The sequence below is a fragment of the Corythoichthys intestinalis genome, chromosome 15, assembly GCF_030265065.1.
Source record: "Corythoichthys intestinalis isolate RoL2023-P3 chromosome 15, ASM3026506v1, whole genome shotgun sequence".
In the NCBI taxonomy this organism is placed as follows: Eukaryota; Metazoa; Chordata; class Actinopteri; order Syngnathiformes; family Syngnathidae; genus Corythoichthys; species Corythoichthys intestinalis.
This window is the reverse complement of record NC_080409.1, coordinates 28,871,234-28,892,557: the sequence shown is the minus strand read 5'-3', so window position 1 is coordinate 28,892,557 and position 21,324 is coordinate 28,871,234. Positions and strand designations below refer to the sequence as shown.

Sequence of the window (21,324 nt, the reverse complement as noted above, 5' to 3'; positions counted from 1 at the left end):
ATATATATATGCAGTGTTGTCACAGATTACTTGAAAAAGTAATTTGATTACTGATTACGCCTCAAAAAAGTAATCTAGTTACTTTACTGATTACTTCATTATCAAAGTAACTAAGTTACTTTAAAAGTAATCTATCAGTTACTTTTTACCCATTTTTCTCCCTTTGCCGCCTAAACATAAGAATGACAACAGAAAAATGTCATCACATGTAATTGAATTTCCGATGATTGAATTTAAAGGGGAATATCAGAATTTCGCACTAGCTTAGCCACTACGGAGCCCTGAAACTAACAAATATCTGACAAACTGCTTGGAATTTGTTGAAATCAACTCCACCGACCAATTAAACCCTGCTAACTCTAAGATTAAGCCTAATGTCAAAACTTCTGAATTTCAGGTTATGGTTAACAGCATATCAGTGCCAATGTAAAACAATGCAAACTGACGGCACAATAATCAACAACACACAAGTGGATTGTACAGTGCAATAAACACAAAGGTGGTGGCGAGCGCGGATGCGCGTGCAGCCGTGCACATTAACAACCCGGAAGTACTCCTCTCAACACACACTCAGTCAATTTGGCCACAAAACGTGGCGGCAACTAAGCACTTTACACTCAATCGGACTTACAACACATCCCACAGATGCCAAACGAACACATCACCTCACGGCATAAATGTGCAACACACATATGATGTAAACAAAGCTTGCCAACTTGGAGCGATGACTGCCCGTCGTTGCTATGGCAAAGCTACGAAACGGCCGCGCATGTTGGGGGTCCAACCTTTTGGTGATACCCTCCAGAATGAAGGATAGGATTCATGGATACGCCGTACGTTCAAAATCTGTACGTTTTTCGTGCATTACGTTTTTTTTTTCTCCGTTCGGATTTTGTCACCGTTTCGGCAACGGGATGAAGTGCGTTACGATAAGTTACTACGTTGGTTGAATGACGCGAGAAAAGTCAGACACTGAGAGAGAAGAGTGTTGTGACGCTGTAGCAAACAATCCTACAGCCTACAATCTACGCCTAGATATCAAATGCTTATAGAACTACATGTGAAATGACAGACGGCGACGTTAATAAACAGCCGCCATTTTGAAGCAGTAGACTTTTCAGAAAGGCTCTGTTGTAGTGAACCATCCTAGCGAACATAAGTAACTTTTTATCTAAAATATTCCTAAATCGGCAAAATCTTGACTTGAATCTATCTTTAAATGATGAAACAGTTTTATAACTTTAACATGTCGAAAGTAGACAGAAGGGAACTAATGCAAAAACGGTAGCAATTTTAACAACTTTAACAGTTGATTCACAACATTAAACGATTTCCAAACATAGCAAAGGTTACTGTTTTTTTCTTTTTAAATGGGAAAAAAAAACATGAAAGGTAACACCAGTTACTTTGCCAAGTAACTAATTACTCTTACCTTCAGGTAACTGAGTTACTAACTCAATTACTTTTTGGGAGAAGTAATTTGTAACTAATTAATTACTTTTTAAAAGTAAGATGTACAACACCGGTCATAAAGATGAAGTCTGCAGAATGAAAAGTGACGAAAGCGGAGATTTCATTCTGCCAATTTGTTGCCGAACACAATTTGCCTATAACTATTGCTGATCACTTCTCAGAATTAGCAAAAGAAATGTTCCCTGACTCAAAGATTGCATCGGTAAGTTATTTTTATCAATTAATCTTTTTAATTTATAATTGGACACACTAACGAACTACCTTCAAGTCAAACTGAATTGTGAGCTGAAGTGCCATGAAGTGCAGCCATCAAGACATGATAGAAACTGCCAAAAGTGCTACATACAATTATAACAAAGGTCACTGTTAAATTTTAGTAATCATGATGTAGCTGTAGATAGTTTTTTGATTCCACCAGGTTATATGTTACAATAGTCCCAATAAATTCACATTATTTTAAAAATTGAGGTTTATTTTTGTTTCATATTGCACGCTATATTCAACGTAAGATTAGTCACCAATTTGTAAGGGCATACGTCACTATTTGTAAGATTGCCAACAGCCTCGGGGTGACAGGTATGTTAATGCGACTTCTGGTGCTGCATGGTTTTGCTGATGGCTTTGTAGTCTGATTGATACTTGGTGGGGTTAAGCTTCATGCAGGCGTTAAGAAACTTAGGATGAGTCTCTTTTAATGTTGACGAAGAAGCGCCATGAATCCTGTTTTTCCCCACCACGCACAGAGCACCATCAGAGCACACCGAAACAAGTTTATCCATCGGTAGATTTTTTTCTTTAGCAAACTCAGTGAAGGACTTGAATAAATCCTCTCCTCTTGTTCTCCCTTTCATAGTCATAACCTTGCAATCACGCTGAATTGGGATAAATTGCTTACGTCTGTTGACTCATCCAAAGCGGGAGAAAAAAACGGTGCCGCATTTATGTCCTTCACTCGCTTTGCCTCAATTTGATTTGACATCATGACAGTCTTTATCTGAAAAGTCGTCAAAAACTCCACACAAAGGCAAATTCCTCTTTCAGTTCCTGCTGAAAAGTACGATACTCCTCGTCTTTTTTTCTTTTTCCCATCTTCTCAAAAGGGTTTCTAAAATTAGCTGACAAACGCGGGAAACAAAACTAAAAACGAGGGAAGTGTACTTCACGCACATGCACACATCGGCCGCTATTTTCACCAGCAAAATACGGAGACCCCACTTGAACAGTGTCTCTCCATGCGATTGATGGATAAAGAAGAATATAGATGGACACAACCACATGTATGTTTGCCACTTTCCCACTAAAGTTACTGCGAACCGGCTTTCTAATCGCCGGTTGTAGTATATGGACTACGTGTTCCATGATCATGCAGCCTATGGCATGGGACTTGAAGGGATCTAACGTTGCACATCTAGGTTGCTATTTGATGATATCGAGTGCGAAGTGCAGGAGTGTTCTTGGAGCATTAAAAAAGTTAACATACGCCGCAAAAGTCAAGTCTGCTCATTACTGCACAACACCAGAGTATGACCGGTGACCGTCGTCGTTTCGCGCAATGCGCAAAGGAGTCAAACAAAACTTTAAAAAATAATAATAATAATAAAGATGTGTGAGCCAAAAAAGCCAGCTCTGACTCGCAAGCCATAGGTTCCCGACCCCTGTTCTAGTCATTATGGGATGCAGATAACACTAGGAGACGACGAATGTTTACTTTTGCGTGATACATAATTGCTTCACACAAATTGAAATGATTTTTGAAAAATGCACTGGTAAATTATTTATTTCGAAACAACAGTCCACTCATTGATAAGGGCTGCAACAAACGTTGATTTTGATAGTCAGTTAATTACAAATGATTTTTGGCTTCACTCATATAGAAATTACATGATATTTACTATTATATTATTCTGAGCATCACATTTTAGCTGTATATGTGATTTTCCAAAGTTCTACACATTGGATATTATGTATCTGTATGATTGTTTTCCAAAATAAAAGCAGATAATTTCAAATATCTCATTTGGATTCATTATAATCATCTGCTTTTCATTGAGGGCCAGAGAAATCAGATTTATTTTTAAAAACCTATTTTTAATTTAAAAAAGGTTTTTAATTTTTTTTAAAAAATTTAATATATATTTAAGATTTACTATTTAGAGGCTCCAAAAATATTTATTAGGGCTGTCAAAATGATCGCATTAACGCGTGGTAATTAATTTTTTAAATTAATCACGTTAAAATATTTGACGCAATTAACGCACATGCCCCGCTCAAACAGATTAAAATGACAGAACAGGGTCATGTGCACTTGTTACTTGTGTTTTGTCGCCCTCTGCTGGCGCTTGGGTGCGACTGATTTTATGACCATGAGAATTCTGTAATTATTGACATCAACAATGGCGACCTACTAGTTTATTTTTCGATATTAAAACGAAAACATTAAGAGGGGTTTTAATATAAAATTTCTATAACTTGTAATAACATTTATCTTTTAAGAACCACAAGTCTTTCTATCCATGGATCGCTTTAACAGAATGTTAATGCCATCTTGTTGATTTATTGTCATAATAAAAAAATACAGTACGTATGTACAGTATGTTGAATGTATATATCCGTCTTGTGTCTTATCTTTCCATTCCAACAATAATTTACAGAAAAATATGGCATATTTTATAGATGGTTTGAATTGCGATTAATTACGATTAATTGATTTTTAAGCTGTGATTAACTCGATGAAAAATTTTAATCGTTTGACAGCCCTAATATTTATACTACAACTTTTAGGTCAACAATGTTGATAAACAATTAACTTATTCACTACAATTTATCAAATCCATTTTAATATGCGATGGCTTGCCTTAAAAAAATACATTAAAAAATCACATTTCATATGTCCAATATATTTGTACTGGAAGGGGATGGCAGCAATCAATTGCAACTTTAAAATAACAATAAAAACAAATCCAGTATTTAAATTTTTTCCGTTTTTAATTTGTTCTAAATTGATTTTTTTAATAAATTAAAAAGAATAGTAAACGACAATATTTGCAATTTCCCCTCTTTTTTCCATTTAAAAACAAAAATATTCAGACCATTTTTGGTTCTAAAATGTGTGTAAATAATGAGACTATCAAAATAGTTGTTGAGTCTAACTATTGCTGCCAGCCCTCCCAGTTCAAATGTATTGGACATATATCATAGTCAATGCCAGCCAATGCGTTAATTTATTAAATAAATTAAAGCAGGTCTAACAGTAGGAAGGTTGTCGATATTTTCCTGGTTTGAATATTCCGAGTGGTATGGCAACATTATTATGTGGTCAAAAACAATTCATTTTAGAGCAACTTTGCTTCATCAATCCCACTAAATGACAGCAAATGAGTTAATCGACTATCAAAATAGCTGGTTAGATTCATCGTTTAGTTTTCGATTAAACCAACCACACCAATCCAGCTGTAGTCCAATACTTTGGTTGCAATATGAACAAGCGAGCGTGTTAACAAAATCCGTTCATGATAACGTCGTGGGTTTGCCATGGCGTTTATCCTTGACCTTCTTCCACAAGTTGTCCAGTGCAACACGAGCCATGAGGAAGGTGATTGACAAATTGCGTCGGTACCACTCCCTGCAAGCACAAGTAAGATCAGTTTTCCAAACGATGCATGCATGCCTGTTTGCAAACGACCCACCTATTGTAATTAGCGTGTCGCACTCTGTTTTTGTCCAAGAAACTCTTGTAGAAGACTGACATCTCCTCGCTGCTCAGAGTGCGGCGGCGACCTGCAAAGCACACGTGTGGAATTATGTAAACCATATCAGCGCCGTATCCAAAGTGGCGATTCGGAAAACCTTGCTGGTCGCGCTCAGTTAAGCCTTTAGCCTTGAGCTGGGAGACGATGAAGGCATGTTTTTCCTGTAAAAAACACAAATGATTAACGAGTTTTTAAAAAATCCAGACATAAGATGTTGAATAAGTTGAGAGCACCTTGCCGAACGTGAGGTTCTGCTCAGCCCAGAATTGGTGGTTCCAGTCCTCGGTGTCCTGTCGCATGTTCCTCAGACGTTTCTCCACCTCCGACTCGTTCTTGGCTTCCCGATAGACGATCGGTCGCAGGTTGGAAAGAGGGTTGGGCGGGCCGATCCAGTCGTGCGTGGCACTCGGTGCCGGGCGGAACTTGGACCTCTGAATGCCAACGAGACACACAGTCACTCAAAACATGAAAAAACATTTAATTGTTTTTTTCAATCAATCAACAACAAATCAATTACTAGATTGAATGTTTTGGTTTTACAAAAAAAAAGTTGTATTTTTGCTGAAAATTTCAATAAATTTATTCCCTCAAATAGTCTCTAGATCTGTGTTGAATCAAAATAAATTTCTGAAAAGTTATAAATAATATTACAAATAATAGATTTAACCCTCTGGAGGGCAAGTGATTTTTTTGGTCATTAAAAAAAATATCAAATTTTGGATCAAGTAGGCCACAATATAAACATGTGGCGTGGCCTTCATGACCAAAAATGTGATGTCCATGTATGTGGACACCAGGTCTCAAGTATAATCATTTTTAAAAAATATATTAATCATTAGTGTATTTTTCTTAATATTACTGTAATATATATTTTTTATGAACGAATGCAATTGAAAATAATAAAATACTTATGGCAAAAAAAAAAAAAAAAAAATACAATTTGGTTATGGCCTCTAATAACAATCTAAAGTAGATTTTTAGATCATACTATTTAATTATTTACAAGACAATAGACAGCGATCAATACGGCTGCAGCGATCGATTATTTTAGAAGTCGATTAATCGATGAACTAGTTGGTTTGAATAATAATCGGAAAAGGAACATAAGAAATTAAAATATCGGAGCTGAGCCTCAAACGGTATAAAAATAAATGAAAAAGAATCTATGTACAACAAGAACAATTGGCTAACATACATAGCAAAAGTCTGCTAGCTTAAATGCCATAAAATACTAACGTTTTAACAATGCTTTTAACAAATGGTTCAGACACATATTCCCACAAAAATTTGCTAAATATACCTTTAAATTATGGATGCATTAAAAAAATATTAGCTGGAACAAAAACTTAGCTTATGTTAGTCAGTGAGCAGCTGGATTCAGCCATGTGAAATCAGGCAGACTAGAGGGCAGCGTATCCACGCAAATCAATAAAACTAAATGCAAACACTTTTAAAGCCAACCATTAAAGTGCCACTTAAACGAATACTTGAAGCAGCAAAATTTGAATTTGAATCTTTTTTTTAATCGAATACTTGAGTTAATCGATTAATCATTGCAGCACTAGCGATCAATATAATAATATACATGATATAATGTGTAAATATGTCATAGAATTTTTTAAAGCAGAGGCTTCGGTGAAAGAAAGCAAACATTTAATATTCTCGTCAGTTTACTACTTTTTGCTTATTGTTAGTCTTTTATTGATTTCAGTGTATAATCCAATTTTGATTGAAAAAGTGCAAAAATAAGAGGCGTTTTAGAGAACTTTTGTTTGTGGATAAAAAAAATAGCAAAAAGAATTATATAATTAATTACACATTGAAAATAATTAGTACTTTAGTTTGTGTAGTAAGTTATAGTAACAAATAATGTCTTTTTATTTAAATTATAGGGGGCCAGTAGAATCATGAGAAAAATTAGCTTAACGAGCAGACCAAAATTGTTTTGTTTTCTCACGTTGAAAAATAAATGTGTAATTGTTTCAATTTAAAGACCACACATCATTCATAACAAGAAATTTAGCAAGAAAAACATTAGTTGTATATCTCTTGTGTAAAATATTTAAATGTACCACCTTGGATTATTTAGTAATACAGTATTTATAAGGTAACAGCAAAGCTCTTTTCCAGTTTATATATTCAATTTGAGAGTTCCAAAAAAACTTTCCCCTCTGAACAACTGTGTTACTTTTGTTTGGTATCTGATGTATTTGTTACACCCACAGTGCTGGCCAAATGTATTGGCACCCCTGCAATTCTGTCAGATAATGCTCAATTTCTCTCAGAAAATAATTGCAATTACAAATGTTTTGGTAGTAATATCTTCATTTATTTTGCTTGCAATGAAAAAACACAAAAGAGAATGGAGAAAAAAAATTAAAATCTTATCATTTTACACAAAACTCCAAAAATGGGCCAGACAAAAGTATTGGCACCCTCAGCGTAACACTTGGTTGCACAACTTTTAGACAAAATAACTGCAGACAAATGCTTCCGGTATCCATCAATGAGTTTCTTACAATGCTCAGCTGGAATTTTAGATCATTCTTCTTTGGCCAACTGCTCCAGTTTTCTGAGACTTGACGGGTGCCTTCTCCAAACTGCCATTTTCAGATCTCCCCACAGGTTTTCTATGGGATTCAGGTCTGGACTCATTGCTGGCCACTTTAGAAGTCTCCAGTGCTTTCTCTCAAACCATTTTCTAGTGCTTTTTGAAGTGTGTTTTGGGTCATTGTCCTGCTGGAAGACCCATGACCTCTGAGGGAGACCCAGCTTTCTCACATTGGGCCCTATATCATGCTGCACAATTTGTTGGTAGTCTTCAGACTTCACAAAGCCATGCACATTGTCAAGCAGTCCAGTGCCAGAGGTAGCAAAGCAACCGTAAAACATCTGGGAACCTCCGTCATGTTTGACAGTGGTGACTTTGTTCTTTTCTTTGAAGGCCTCATTTTTTTCCCTGTAAACTCTATGTTGATGCCTTTTCCCAAAAAGCTCTACTTTTGTCTCATCTGACCAGAGAACATTCTTCCAAAACGTTTTTGGCTTTCTCAGGTAAGTTTTGGCAAACTCCAGCCTGGCGTTTTTATGTCTCTGGGTCAGAAGTGGGGTCTTCCTGGATATCCTACCATAGAGTCCCTTTTCATTCAGACGCCGATGGATAGTACGGGTTGACACTGTTTTACCCTCGGACTGCAAGAGAGCTTGAACTTGTTTGGATGTTAGTCGAGCTTCTTTGTCCACCATCCGCACAATCTTTCGTTGAAATCTCAGGTCAATTTTTCTTTTCCGTCCACATTTAGGGAGGTTAGCCACAGTGCCATGGGCTTTACGCTTATTGATTACACTGCGCACGGTAGACACAGGAACATTCAGGTCTTTGGAGATGGACTTGTAGCCCTGAGAATGCCCATGCTTCCTCACAAATTTACTTCTCAAGTCCTCAGATAGTTCTTTGGTCTTCTTTATTTTCTCCATGCTCAATGTGGTACACACAAGGACACAGGACAGAGGTTGGGTCAACTTTAATCCAATTTAACTGGCTGCAAGTGTAATTTAGTTATTGCCACCAGCTGTTATGTGCCACAGGTAAGTAACAGTTGCTGTTAATTACACGAATTAGAGAAGCATCTCATGATTTTTCAAAGGGAGCGAATACATTTGTCCGGCCCATTTCGAGTTTTGTTTAAAATGATAATTCAATTTTTCCCCATTCTCTTTTGTGTTTTTTCATTGCAAGCAAAATGAATGAAGATATACTACCAAAGCATTTGTAATTGCAATCATTTTCTGGAAGAAACTGAGCACTATCTGACAGAATTGCAGGGGTGCCAATACTTTTGGCCAGCACTGTACTATCTGGTATTTCAATTCCATCCAACATAAGTGGTGACATAGTGCTACTTTGTATGACGTCATCCACTCACGGTGACGCAATGTCAAGATAGAACAAGGTTACACAACACAAGCAATCCCACTACAACAGCCAAGACTCAACACAAGCCTCCGCTGCTAAAACGTCTTTGGAGGAGGTAAAAAAAATATTGTCGATTGAGAGTACTTTATGGCTGTGTAGTAACTGATAAAATAAAATGACATCTCATCTACGTAACATTTGAATCAACCTATATCAAGACGTCTTTCTTAAATGAAAAACTTTTCAAAAATACGAACCGTTGGTGACTTATTTTGCTGTTCTGCCGCTAAATTGTTGCATTCTCGCTGACCGGCGGCTGCTGTGACACTTTGTCGTGATCGTAAACAACTCCAGCGGCGCCACGTCAAACGTCCCACGGTGGCTCCAACAGACATGGTGACCCCCTCATAAAATGAGCAAAAACCTTAATATTCCTGCTAAACAGTGAGTTGTTTTAATTAAATTAAATGCACAAATTCTCTTCGTTCCACTGCTTGCGTCCTTCTAGTTGACTTCTGGTCACGTGTGAGCTAACATAAAGGTGCGTTTAAAGTAAACGTTTACTTCGCCTGGTAGAACCGGGCGTATTCCACCACCGTTCTAGTCCTCTATTTTCACGCATTTCGTCACTTTAAGTTAATATCGCCCACGTATTGCTATGTCTCCTCGATGTTGTGCTTTTGTTATGTTTTACCCTGATTTTATTCCCAAATTAGTCTCGTGATACTCCTTAAAATTGTGTTGATTCCAGGGAAATTAACGCCTCTTCTTCCACGGTGCGTCGCGGTTAATAAATGAAGCGACTCCTTATGCTGGCCGAACAAAACCTAACACTATAACAAAAACCGCCGTAGACACGAAACCGACGCGATAACATTCTCGGAAACTATCACATTACTTAATTTTGACTTTTTCAAGTGTAAATTTAGCTGTTTGGTCAGTGAAATTGACGTCACATCGCTTGACTCGAACGTTGCAGGGACGAGCTCAAACTCCGTGTTAGTTTAATGCAACGCAAAGGCGGAGTGACGCGAGCTAGCCTCGGGAAGCTAATGTTTGTTAGCTGCGCTGAAAGAAGAAGCAGAGAAAAGGGAGCCGTAGGCTTTCTTCTCCCCCGCACTTCTCATGGCTGTACGCTGGTTATGCAGGTAAGAAGAACGCCAACTAAAGTGTCGACTAGTATTTTTTTAATGCTTAAAGGGCGTTGAAAAGTTCCACCAGCCGGGCGGGGCAGTCCGATGATCGTAAAAAGCTTCCCCGGCAGACATACGCTCTTCACCCAGGAGCTAAAATGTCGTTTAAAATAAATTATCATCTGCAAACATGCAGTATGTTGTGTTCGTGTGACGTTTAAAGGCGAGATAGTGAAGGTTTGTAGGCGGGGCCACAGCTGCGCGGTGCTGGTGCTGAAGCTGAGCACATCTGCTGCGTCGCTCCCTAAAAAATTCCACGTTTCCACTCTTTTTCTCTCGTGTTTTGCTAATTTAAGAAGACCGTGCTACACCGGATGGGAAGCCGCTCAAGTTGATAAAACATGTGCGCCAACGTGTTCGGGGTGTTGAAGAGGTGAGTGCTGTCGTGACACGCAACGTGTGTTGCAGATGTACGCGGGTTCAAACATGTGGAGCAATTTTAGGCTTTTTTTTGTTTTACCGGGGTGACATAATGCGCCAATCCGGACTGGGCACGCCATGCTGAAGGTGGGCAAGGCGATGATGGCGAGCAAGGGTGGATTCTTTTAGCTGTTAGCCACTTAGCATGCCAGACAAAAGCCCTCAGGCTCATAGTGGGGATGAAACTAACTGCGATTGGGCTCCCAAATGTCACATTTGTAAAACGTCTGTGTGCGGAAGGCGATGAGGCAGTCTTTTGCTGGAAATGACCCGACCGGCGCCCTCTTACGTAACAATTCTTAAGGGGATTACTGATCCATAAAAGCTCTTAGATGTGTCGTTATTCGAGGTGTAGCAGTATGGGAAGAAAATCAGTTGTCAAGGTGACTGTTGAATTCAACGTGGCAGATAATGAAAACCTATTTTTGTGTGACGAGGAACATGGCATGGACGAGAAACAAAAACAATAGATAGCACTAAACTATTGTTATATGGAATCTATAAAAACAGCATTGGCCTGGAAAGAACAATAGAACTCCTTTAATCTTTTTTAAGGAAAGTATCATTTCTTCTTTTAAGTCAGTAAAATGGTCAGACTGGTCTGTCTGGATTTTTCTTTTCTATGAAAACCCGAATGACTTGTAATATTTCAACAATTAAATCTTCTCCTTTTAGAAACGTATCATTTCTCTTATTTAGTCAACACACAATCCATACAAATGTAACAGTTTGACCGGTCTGATGTTTTGTTTTACAAAAACCTGAATGGCCTGTGACATTTCAAACACAGTGAATCATTTTTTTTTTAGGAAAGTTCAGTCACATTTCTTCTTTTTAGTGAATTAATTATTTAGACAAGTGCAATGCTTCGAACAGTTGGATTTGTTTTTTCCTACAAAAACTTTCAAACACATTGCATCTTTTTTCTTAATGTAAATGTGACACCTTTTTCAGAAATGCATCTTGTAACTAGAAAATTCAATTTCCAGGGAAATTATTATGGGGCTTTGCTGTGGGAAATAGAGATTTAAGACCTGGCCAGGTTGATTTGGGGACACCTTCTGTTGATTTCAGGACATTTTGGGGGTACTTCCTGTTGATGTCAGGTCACGTCCTGTTAGTGCTGCAACGATTAATCAATTAACTCGAGTATTCGATTAGAAAAAAAAGATTCAAATTCAATTTCGCTGCTTCGAGTATTCATTTAGTTAAAGTAGCGTTGTAATGGTTTGTTTTGAAAGTGTTTGCATTTAGTTTGATTGATTTTGGTGGATACACTGCCCTCTAGTCTGCCTCATTTCACATGGCTGAATCCAGCTGCTCCCTGTTTACGACCAACATAAGCTTTGTTTGAGCTAATTTTTTTTAATGCATTCGTAATTTAGATTATAGGTATATTTGGCCGTTTAAAAAAAAAAAAAAATGCGGGGGAATATGTGTCTGGACCATTTGTTAAGAGCATTGTAAAAAAAAAAAAAAATGTTTGCATATTATAGCATTTAAGCTAGTGGACTTTAACCAATTGTTCTTTTGTTGTACATAGATACTCATTTATTTTTTTATACTGTTTGAGGCTCAGCTCAGGTATTTTAATTCTTTGTTCTTTATCCGATTACTCGATTATTCGAACTAACTACTTCATCGATTAATCGACTACTAAAATAATCGATAGCTGCTGCCCTACTTCCTGTTGATATCGGGTTTCTTCCTGTTGATTTGGGGACATTTCGGGGACATGTCCCTTTGATATCAGGTCACTTCCTGTTGATTTGGGGACATTTTGGGGACATGTCGTTTAGTTCTGCAACGATTAATCGATTAACTCGAGTATTTGATTGGGGAAAAAAGATTCAAATAAAAAATTTTGCTGCTTCAAGTATTTGTTTAATTAAAGTGGCGTTGTAGTGGTTTATTTTGAAAGCGTTTGCATTTAGTTTTATTGATTTGGGTGGATACTCTGCCCCCTGGTCTGCTTCATTTCAAAGGGCTGAATCCAACTGATCCTTGTTAAGACTAACATGAGCTAAGTTTTTGTTGGAGCTTGTGTTTTTTTAATGCATTCGTAATTTAGTTTATTGGTATATTTAGCTGTTCTTTATGGGAATATTTGTCTGAACCATTTGTGAAGATCATTGTAAAAAAACGTTAGTGTTTTATAGCAGTTAAGCTAGCAAACTTTTGCTATGTGAGTTAGCCAATTGTTCTTTTGTTGTACATAGATCCTCAGTTATTTATTTTTTTATACCGTTTGAAGCTCAGCTCAGGTATTTTAATTTTTCATGTTCCTTATCCGATTACGGTACTCGATTATTCGAACTAACTAGTTAACCGATTAAGCAACTACTAAAATAATCAATAGACCCTACCCATGTGACGTCACAACTCCGCTCTCCTGACTGGTGCCGCCCACTTGTCCGTCAACACATCGTGTTGACCTGTTACGGCTACGTACATTCCTCCTATTTACGGCGTGTTTTTCTGCTCGTTAACATTAATAATCAAAATGGTGAAGGCGTGTGTGGTGGTCGGTTGCAATAACAGAGAAGATAGACGGAGAGACTTGAAGTTCTACCGGATTCCGAGAGACACGGAGAGGAGAGAGCGAGATGGACTGCTGCAATTCGACGAGAAAACTGGGCTCCAAACGATTACCACAGATTATGTAGTAGTCATTTTATATCTGGTAAGATGCATTTAATATATATTTCGAGGGTTTTGGGCTGACAACCACAATTAAGATCATTGCTAGGCTAATCGCCGACAACATACACGTATGTATGTAGTGAGAGTGCTATCGCTAATCCATATAAACATTAAAAGCCCTAGCTCCATTGACAAATGACATGAAATACATTAGACTTGACAGTGGATGTTAGCAAGAACAAAAGATTTTGAATTGAAAATTTCGTAACTCACCTTCCGAGCATAAGATTCCTGCCGAATTTTCGTGTACAAGGACCTGTTTCACCCAACCAGCAACGTAGCATTTATAAGCCTCCAAGCTCTTAAAGTTTTTCAAACTTTCGTGAGAATAGGCTGATTTTGTGTGGACAAGATAGTTGTACAGTTCAGGGTCAGGCAGAGACGGCGAAGGCAGCTGGTCAAAAATCATCGATTTAGGCATCAAATATGGATCTGGCGACTGTATAGAACGAAGCTTTTCCACATAACGCCTTTTATGCAACACATCCAGTGAGTTTACGGCAGCGGTCTCAAACCGACTCCACAAAGGGCCGCAGTGGGTCCTGGTTTTTGTTCCAACAGATCCAGCACAAACAGTTCAACCAATGAGGTTTCTACTAACATAAGCAGCACCTGATTGCAATCAACTGATTACACTTGTAAGAAACCAGATTGGTGAAAAGGTATTTGTCTCGTTTGGTTGGAATGAAATCCAGTACCCCCTGCGGCCCTTTGAGGACCGGTTTGAGACCACTGGTTTACGGCATCAGAAAGCACCGGGTCTTCCATGAAATGCATTTTAAATTCCTCGATCAATTGAAACCAATGCTAATACAGAGACAAAATGACGGACAAGTGGGCGGAACCATACAGCGAGCACGTGGTTTTGTGACGTCGGTGGGTAGGGTATATAGCTGCAGCCCTAATGTCCTTTGATATCAGGTCACTTCCTGTTGATTTGGGGACATTTCGGATACGTGTTTTGCTCATATCAGGTCACTTCATGTTGATTTGTGGACATTTGCGGGACATGTCTTTTTGATATCAGGTCACTTCCTGTTGATTCGGGGACATTTCCTGTTGATATTAGGTCACTTACTGTTGATTAGGGGACATTTGGGGGACACGTGCTGTTGATGTCAGGTCACTTACTGTTAATTTGGGGACATTTCTGGGACATGTCCTGGTGATATCATGTCACTTCCTGTTGATTTGGGGACATTTTGGGGATGTGTGTTTGTTATATCAGGTCATTTCCTGCTGATTTGGGGACATTTCAGGGACGTGTGTTGTTCATATCAGGTCACTTCACGTTGATTTGGGGACATTTTGGGGACGTGTGTTTGTTATATCAGGTCATTTCCTGCTGATTTGGGGACATTTCAGGGACGTGTGTTGTTCATATCAGGTCACTTCATGTTGATTTGGGGACATTTTGGGGACGTGTGTTTGTTATATCAGGTCATTTCCTGCTGATTTGGGGACATTTCGGGGACGTGTCTTGGTCATATCAGGTCACTTCATGTTGATTTGGGGACACTTCGGGGACGTGTCTTGGTCATATCAGGTCACTTCATGTTGATTTGGGGACACTTCGGGGACGTGTCTTGGTCATATCAGGTCACTTCATTTTGATTTGGGAACATTTTAGGGACATGTCCTGGTGATATCAGGTCACTTCTATTTATTTGGGGAGATAGTAGGTACACTCACGAGCGAAGAGAGCGTGTAGTGGGGATATAATGCTTCATTTGCGGGTAAAAAGTTAAAATTTCACCAGAGATGTTGGAGGTTTGTAGCAGAATTTAGCTGCTCTCAAAATAGGGGTGTGAAAATCAGAGTTGTTTTTGGCAGCCGCTTTACTTTCCGCGTAAGTCTTAGTATTTTGGACAAAAATACTTATAAGACTTAGTCATATTTTAGTCATATCAAAATGTGTTTGTCTTCGTCTAGTTTTGGTCAACGAAACCTCAGAAAATTTTTGTCTAGTTTTAGTCGACATTTCTTAAAATGTTTTCGTCTATCAACGTCAAAAGTTTTAGCCTATGAATGAATAAATAAATAAAAGGTTTCCAACAATTCGAGTGAACATGACAGACGAGCACATAACTATAGAGCCTACAACCTCTTGGTACCTCACGATACGATACGATTTGCGATACAAAGCTCACGATAACGATGATCTGACGATATGACGATACAACGATTATCGATTCATTGGTCAGGAAATCATTCTCGGATATTCAACAAAAAACTAATAAACAAAAACAAGCTTCTTCTGTGAATTATCACGAGTAGACGTCCAATCCATTTGAAGTGGGAGGGTGGCAGCGAATGAACATTTGTTCATTCGCTGCCATCCCTCCCACTTCAAACGGATTGAACGTCTATGGTGGTCGGTGGCAGCCAATGCCAGGCAATGAGGTAATTTTGGGCCATTTAAGGTCATTTACCTGTTGATTTTCAGTTACTTCCTGTTGATTTTGGGGTATTTTAGGGGTCTCTTCCTGTTTATTTTGAGTTACAGAACAGGAAATGACCTGGGAATCACCCAAATGAATAGGCAGTGATCTAAACTCAACAGGAAATTACCTGTAAATGCCATAAAATGAACCGCAAGTGACCTGTAAATGCCCCGAAAATCGGACAGAATGACTGTGAATGCTCTGGTTTTGAATGAACGAACATTCCCAGTCTAAATGGATTGGGCGTCGAGCACAGTCAATGCAGCCTTAGAGTTAACTGAGACACTATTATGGTGGAAGATTTTGGTAGTAACTTGTTGGTTCATTTTTATTTAATTTTTTTTTAGATATTGACACCTTTTTTTTCAACGATATCTCGATTCTTGACAGGAGCATATCGATAACCTTTTGAGATCACATGAATGACACGGCCAAACACTGCTAAATGTGTTGTAACTTCACATACAAGAAGAAAATATCACACATTGTGAATTTATGACAAACTATGGTGAATGTTCATGTCGTGAGACGAAAACTGGCATCCATCTCCTTTTGGTTTAGTCTCCTAAGACAAGTCTTCAACGCATCATTGTGACGTCATCGTCATGAAAAAATTGTTCGTTGACAAAATATTTTCTTTGTCATTGTTGACGAAAACAACACTGGTGACAATATATCGAAATGGTGATGTAATGCAATAATAAAGAACAGATATATCATTTTAAAAAGGTTTCACTATATGGGGGAAAAAGGAACCAAAAGGTTACTACCAAAAGTTAATTTTAGGGCATTTCCAGGTCACTTCCTGTTGTTTTTGAGTCACTTCCTAATTCCTATTCATTTGAGGACATACCGGGTCACTTCCTGTTAACCCAAAATCAAGAGGAAGTGATTGGAAAATGGTCCAAAATCAACAGGAAGTGACTAAAAATCATTATATTGGACAGTTTATTGTCGTATGATTTTCTGATTTACAGTGGGGAGAACAAGTATTTGATACACTGCCAATGGGTTTTCCCATAGGCAGTGTATCAAATACTTGTTCTCCCCACTGTATATATAGATAATTGTTATTGTGAACTTTTTGTCGGAAATCGTATCGTATCGTGAGCTACGTAGAGGTTCCCACTAGGCCTGAACGATACTGGAAAAAACTATTGCTGCGATTTTTGGGGGGGTTTGCCATATATTGCGATATTATATTGCGATATTAAAAAAAATATATATATATATATTTTTTAAAAACATTTTTACTAGATGACTTGAATAGCTGTTTGGAAAGACTTTGGATGACTCATCATGACCACAGTGTACAGTACTCCATCGTTTTTCGCGGTTAAAAGGGACCAGAACCCGCCGCGATGAGTGAAAGACCGCGAAAAGTAGCGCATACCCCCCCCCCCCCCCCCAAGCTTTGGGTATTCTGAAAGTGGCTTAAAATGGCGAAAAGTAATGCTGAATATCCCCTCGAAGGTCCTAGAGGTGTTTTTTCCATTTTTATTTTTTGATGAATACTTTCTAAAACCCCGGGATGCACTGAAGCAGTGAAGCATGAACCGCAAATTTGCGAGGGATCACTGTAGTGGCTAACCTCATTTGTTTCTGGAACACTCTTATAGCGTGTGTATTTGATTCTGACCCACTAACGCCTCAGGGCTTGTCTTCAACAATAATAGGTCATCCGTTCCTCACCAATCTCTTTTTAAACACAAATAGTCCAGTAACACAGACATCACAAAACTCAAGTCAAGACATATATTCTTTATCATCTGTGTCAGGGGTATGACTGGAGCATTATGTACTAAACCCAATAATAACCATTAATTCAGCAAGGGGTTATATTTTGGTAATTAAAAAAAAAAAAAGAACTTCACCCTATTAAGACCCGGCGTCCACATACGTGGACATCACGTTTTGGGCCATGTAGGCCACAATAACTATAAGTGGATGCTAGGTCTCAATTATGCTTATTTTTTAATGATTACTTTAATTTTTTTCTGATTAAATAAAATTAGAGTTGTACAATAATCACCTTTTAACCGATAACCAATATCCTGATCTTGTCCAACTCCAAAAATCCGATACCGATATATGTGGTCATGAACTTAACATATTATGGCTAATTGTATTAGGATGCTCATCTGGATGCTTTAATGATAAATGTAACAACTTTGTTTTTTTTTTTAATTAACATTCTGTGAAAAATATAAGAATATCTTCAACTAAAGTTATGGAAAAAGTGACAATATTTCACCACTATATTTATTGTTCAACTCAAAATAGTGTAACTAACATTTTTTGGCTCAAGGGCAAAGCCCAAAGTCAACAAGGCTTTGCCATATCACATATGGCTCACAAAGTGCGTATGGCAACTTCAGTAAAGTGAATGAGGTAAAATGTTGGAATATAGTAACCAACATGCAGAAATTTCAAATATATCAAGCACAGTAATTTTATTATAAATAAAAATCGATCTCGTGATTTCCTGAACAAGTGTGATGTTGTTCTTTTGAGGTCTGATATGGAGAATTATATCTTCAAGTTATACATTTTGTAACTCAGGGAAGCTAATGTCATGGTGTGATGGTATTGTCACTCAGAACCCTGTACCCATGAGCCTTAGCAGCTGCGAACGAACCAATAGGAGTGTCGCGTCGCTGCATTACCCAGCACCAGATTACCCCAAAGCACAATTAGGGGCCGATAAAGCCTTATAGATCCAGACAGGCAAGTCCAGTTAATATAATGCCAATGAGTGATTCCCAAGATGCATTCCACTGGGCTTTTGCACAGATTTATACCAATAAATGGTGTGTTTCGTTACTTTAAGTGACGTGTTGTAGTGACTATTTCTTTCTAGTAACGCAGTTTTTATACTACTTTTCGTTTATTGTTCATTTAATTTTCTGCACCATGAATGCAAATGGTCTTAACAAACCCGAGCATTTCCGTTTAGGTACATCTTATGGTCATTAGTAGGGCTGATTATTTCAAGTAACTGTTTAATCTATCAAAGAACTACTTAAATTGAGTATTTGGATAACAAACTTTTAATGTGCAGCAGAATAGTTTTTAAGAGATGTAATACAAACAAGTGTGGATGTTTGCAATATCATTTATGTTGATTATTAATTGTTGCAGCACTAGTCATAAGTCACAGCTGTGGGATAGACTGATCACCTCATGTTCAAAGGTTGTTGGCTTGCATTCACTTTTAAGTTAATGCATGTATTGGTACCAAACTGATATCGCAAAGCTGATATCCAATGTTGATATTTTCCGATATTTTCAAAAGTGCTGTCATTGGCCGATATTATTGGTCTCCCGACAATATCATACAACTCCAAATAAAATGACAAAAACAAAATTCATGTAAATAAAATGAATACAAAAAGAAACACTATGGGTATGGCAGACAATAACACTTGTTTTTAAATTTCCTAATATTTAACTCATTGCCTGCCATTCACAATGATAGATGTCAAATTCATTTAAACTGGTAGGACTAGCTGTGAATGCTAGGGTTTCAGTGCCATTGACGGCGCTAGGTGTCCAATTCATTTTGACCTCTCAGTCCAAATGGATTGGACGTCTAGCACCGTCAATGCCAGCCAAGGAGTTCCCTATAAATTGTTTAAAAAAAAAAAATTTTTTTTTTAAAGGAATTGAATTTCATCTGGTGGACCAAGACTGCTTCCTAATGTGCATTGTACTGAAGAAATGTCATAATTTCCTATTTTTGCGTGAGTTTCCTGCGATTGTGGTGACTTCCCATGTGTTGGGCAGCCTCTTCGGGAAGCCCTTTGACGGAGGCAAGCGGATGGAGCACGGGGGGCAGCCGCAGCAGCAGCCGCCCATGGCCACGGAGCACCCGGCCCAGTACCCGCCCCAGCACCCTGCCATGATGCGGCTGTACGAGGTCCACCGAGAGGTGACGGCGCTGGGGCCTCAGGTATCACCTATCACCACATATCCATCGAGTGCCTTCCACCACTGATGCATTCTTTCATGACATTACAAATGTGGCATCAACTCTCAGTAGTCGAGTAACTCACAAGGGGTTTCAGTGTTCTAATTTATCTTATTACATTGTTAGTAAATCCAATTTACAGAGCTATGCCTTTTTCTATCTCCCCCACATTCTTGCTGTTGTAACTCAAAAGCTAATGTCTGTTAGAAGAGACCCTTTGCTGCCATCCCATGGCCAATATTCATCAGTTCAGCATTTATTAAATATATTATGAAAAAGTCATGTTTTTGTAGTTCAGGTTCAGATTCTAGTTGACCGATTTTGTTGTCTTTGTCACTGAGAGAGTTAACAGCACCTTTTCTAACTTACCTTCTCATGCGACAATATCACTGAAAGGACGTCTCTTGCTGTTAATGGCACCCAGTAGGCCTGAACGATATTGGAAAAAACTATTGCTGCGATTTTTTTGGGGTTTGCGATTGTTGGCAGAGTTCACCCTCACAGCGGTAAACGTAGCGTACCTTTTCAGTTAGCGAAAGCACCGAATATAAAAGTAGATACAAACTGTTTAAGGAGGACAAGGAGACGCTGCTGCTGGTTTGGTCACTCGCTGCACACACTTACTGCATGCAGGAGGGTATTTATTCACCACGCCCACACAGGTGCACACAATCAGGTAAATTAGACATAATTGAGAGCATAGTTCAACAGCGATATTAAAAAAATATGAATATATATATTTTTAAAGAAATTTTCACTAGATGACTTGAATAGCTGTTTGAAAAGACGATGGATGACTCACCATGACCACAGTGTACAGTGATCCCTAGTTTTTCGCGGTTAATGGGGACCTGAACCCAAATTTAAATTTTTTTGTGTGTGCTCAATGTATTTATTCAGATTTAGCATTGGAAAGAGATACATATAAGACATGTTTTTTTCTCACTTTTTCCCCAACGTATGATTTTTAAAAAATGTGTGTGTATACATATACAGTGGGGAGAACAAGTATTTGATACACTGCCAATGGGAAAACCCATTGGCTGTGTATCAAATACTTGTTCTCCCCACTGTATATATGTGTATACTATATATATATATATATATATTAGGGCTGTCAAAATTATCGCGTTAACGAGCGGTAATTAATTTTTTAAATTAATCGCGTTAAAATATTTGACGCAATTAACGCACAAATGCCCCGCTCAGATTAAAATGACAGCACCGGTAAAGGTGTACTGTTGTGTTTTTTTGGAGTTTTGTCGCCCTCTGCTGGCGCTTGGGTGCGACTGATTTTATAGGCTTCAGCACCCATGAGCATTGTGTAAGTAATTATTGACATCAACAATGGCGGGCTACTAGTTTATTTTTGGATTGAAAATTTTACAAATTTTATTAAAACAAAAACATGAAGAGTTTTAATATAAAATTTCTATAACTTGTACCAATATTTATC

The 21,324-nt window shown here is 38.1% G+C and overlaps 2 protein-coding genes across 4 annotated transcripts in view; one reads left to right on the top strand and one right to left on the bottom strand.

Annotated features, from left to right (window-relative positions):
- Positions 1-3,221: 3,221 nt before the first annotated feature.
- On the bottom strand, positions 3,222-9,926 carry LOC130931002 (cytochrome c oxidase assembly factor 8). The gene is made up of 5 exons (XM_057859417.1): positions 9,396-9,926; positions 5,456-5,653; positions 5,320-5,383; positions 5,160-5,250; positions 3,222-5,095 (listed from the first exon to the last, which is right to left on the bottom strand). Exons 1-5 carry the CDS (start codon positions 9,531-9,533, stop codon positions 4,981-4,983), a joined length of 606 nt encoding a protein of 201 aa, XP_057715400.1. The 5' UTR covers positions 9,534-9,926; the 3' UTR covers positions 3,222-4,980.
- Positions 9,200-21,324, top strand: part of bag5 (BCL2 associated athanogene 5) — a 24,408-nt gene continuing 12,283 nt past the window's right edge. Inside the window, exons 1-2 of one of the 3 annotated variants that reach the window (XM_057859416.1) lie at positions 9,200-9,253; positions 19,685-19,850. In XM_057859416.1, the coding sequence (XP_057715399.1) occupies positions 19,719-19,850 (132 nt within the window). In that variant the 5' untranslated portion in view covers positions 9,200-9,253; positions 19,685-19,718. Of the gene's footprint in view, positions 9,254-9,314; positions 10,287-10,308; positions 10,705-19,684; positions 19,851-21,324 lie in introns of those variants that run through there. The other 2 variants (XM_057859415.1, XM_057859414.1) reach the window with 2 other exon arrangements.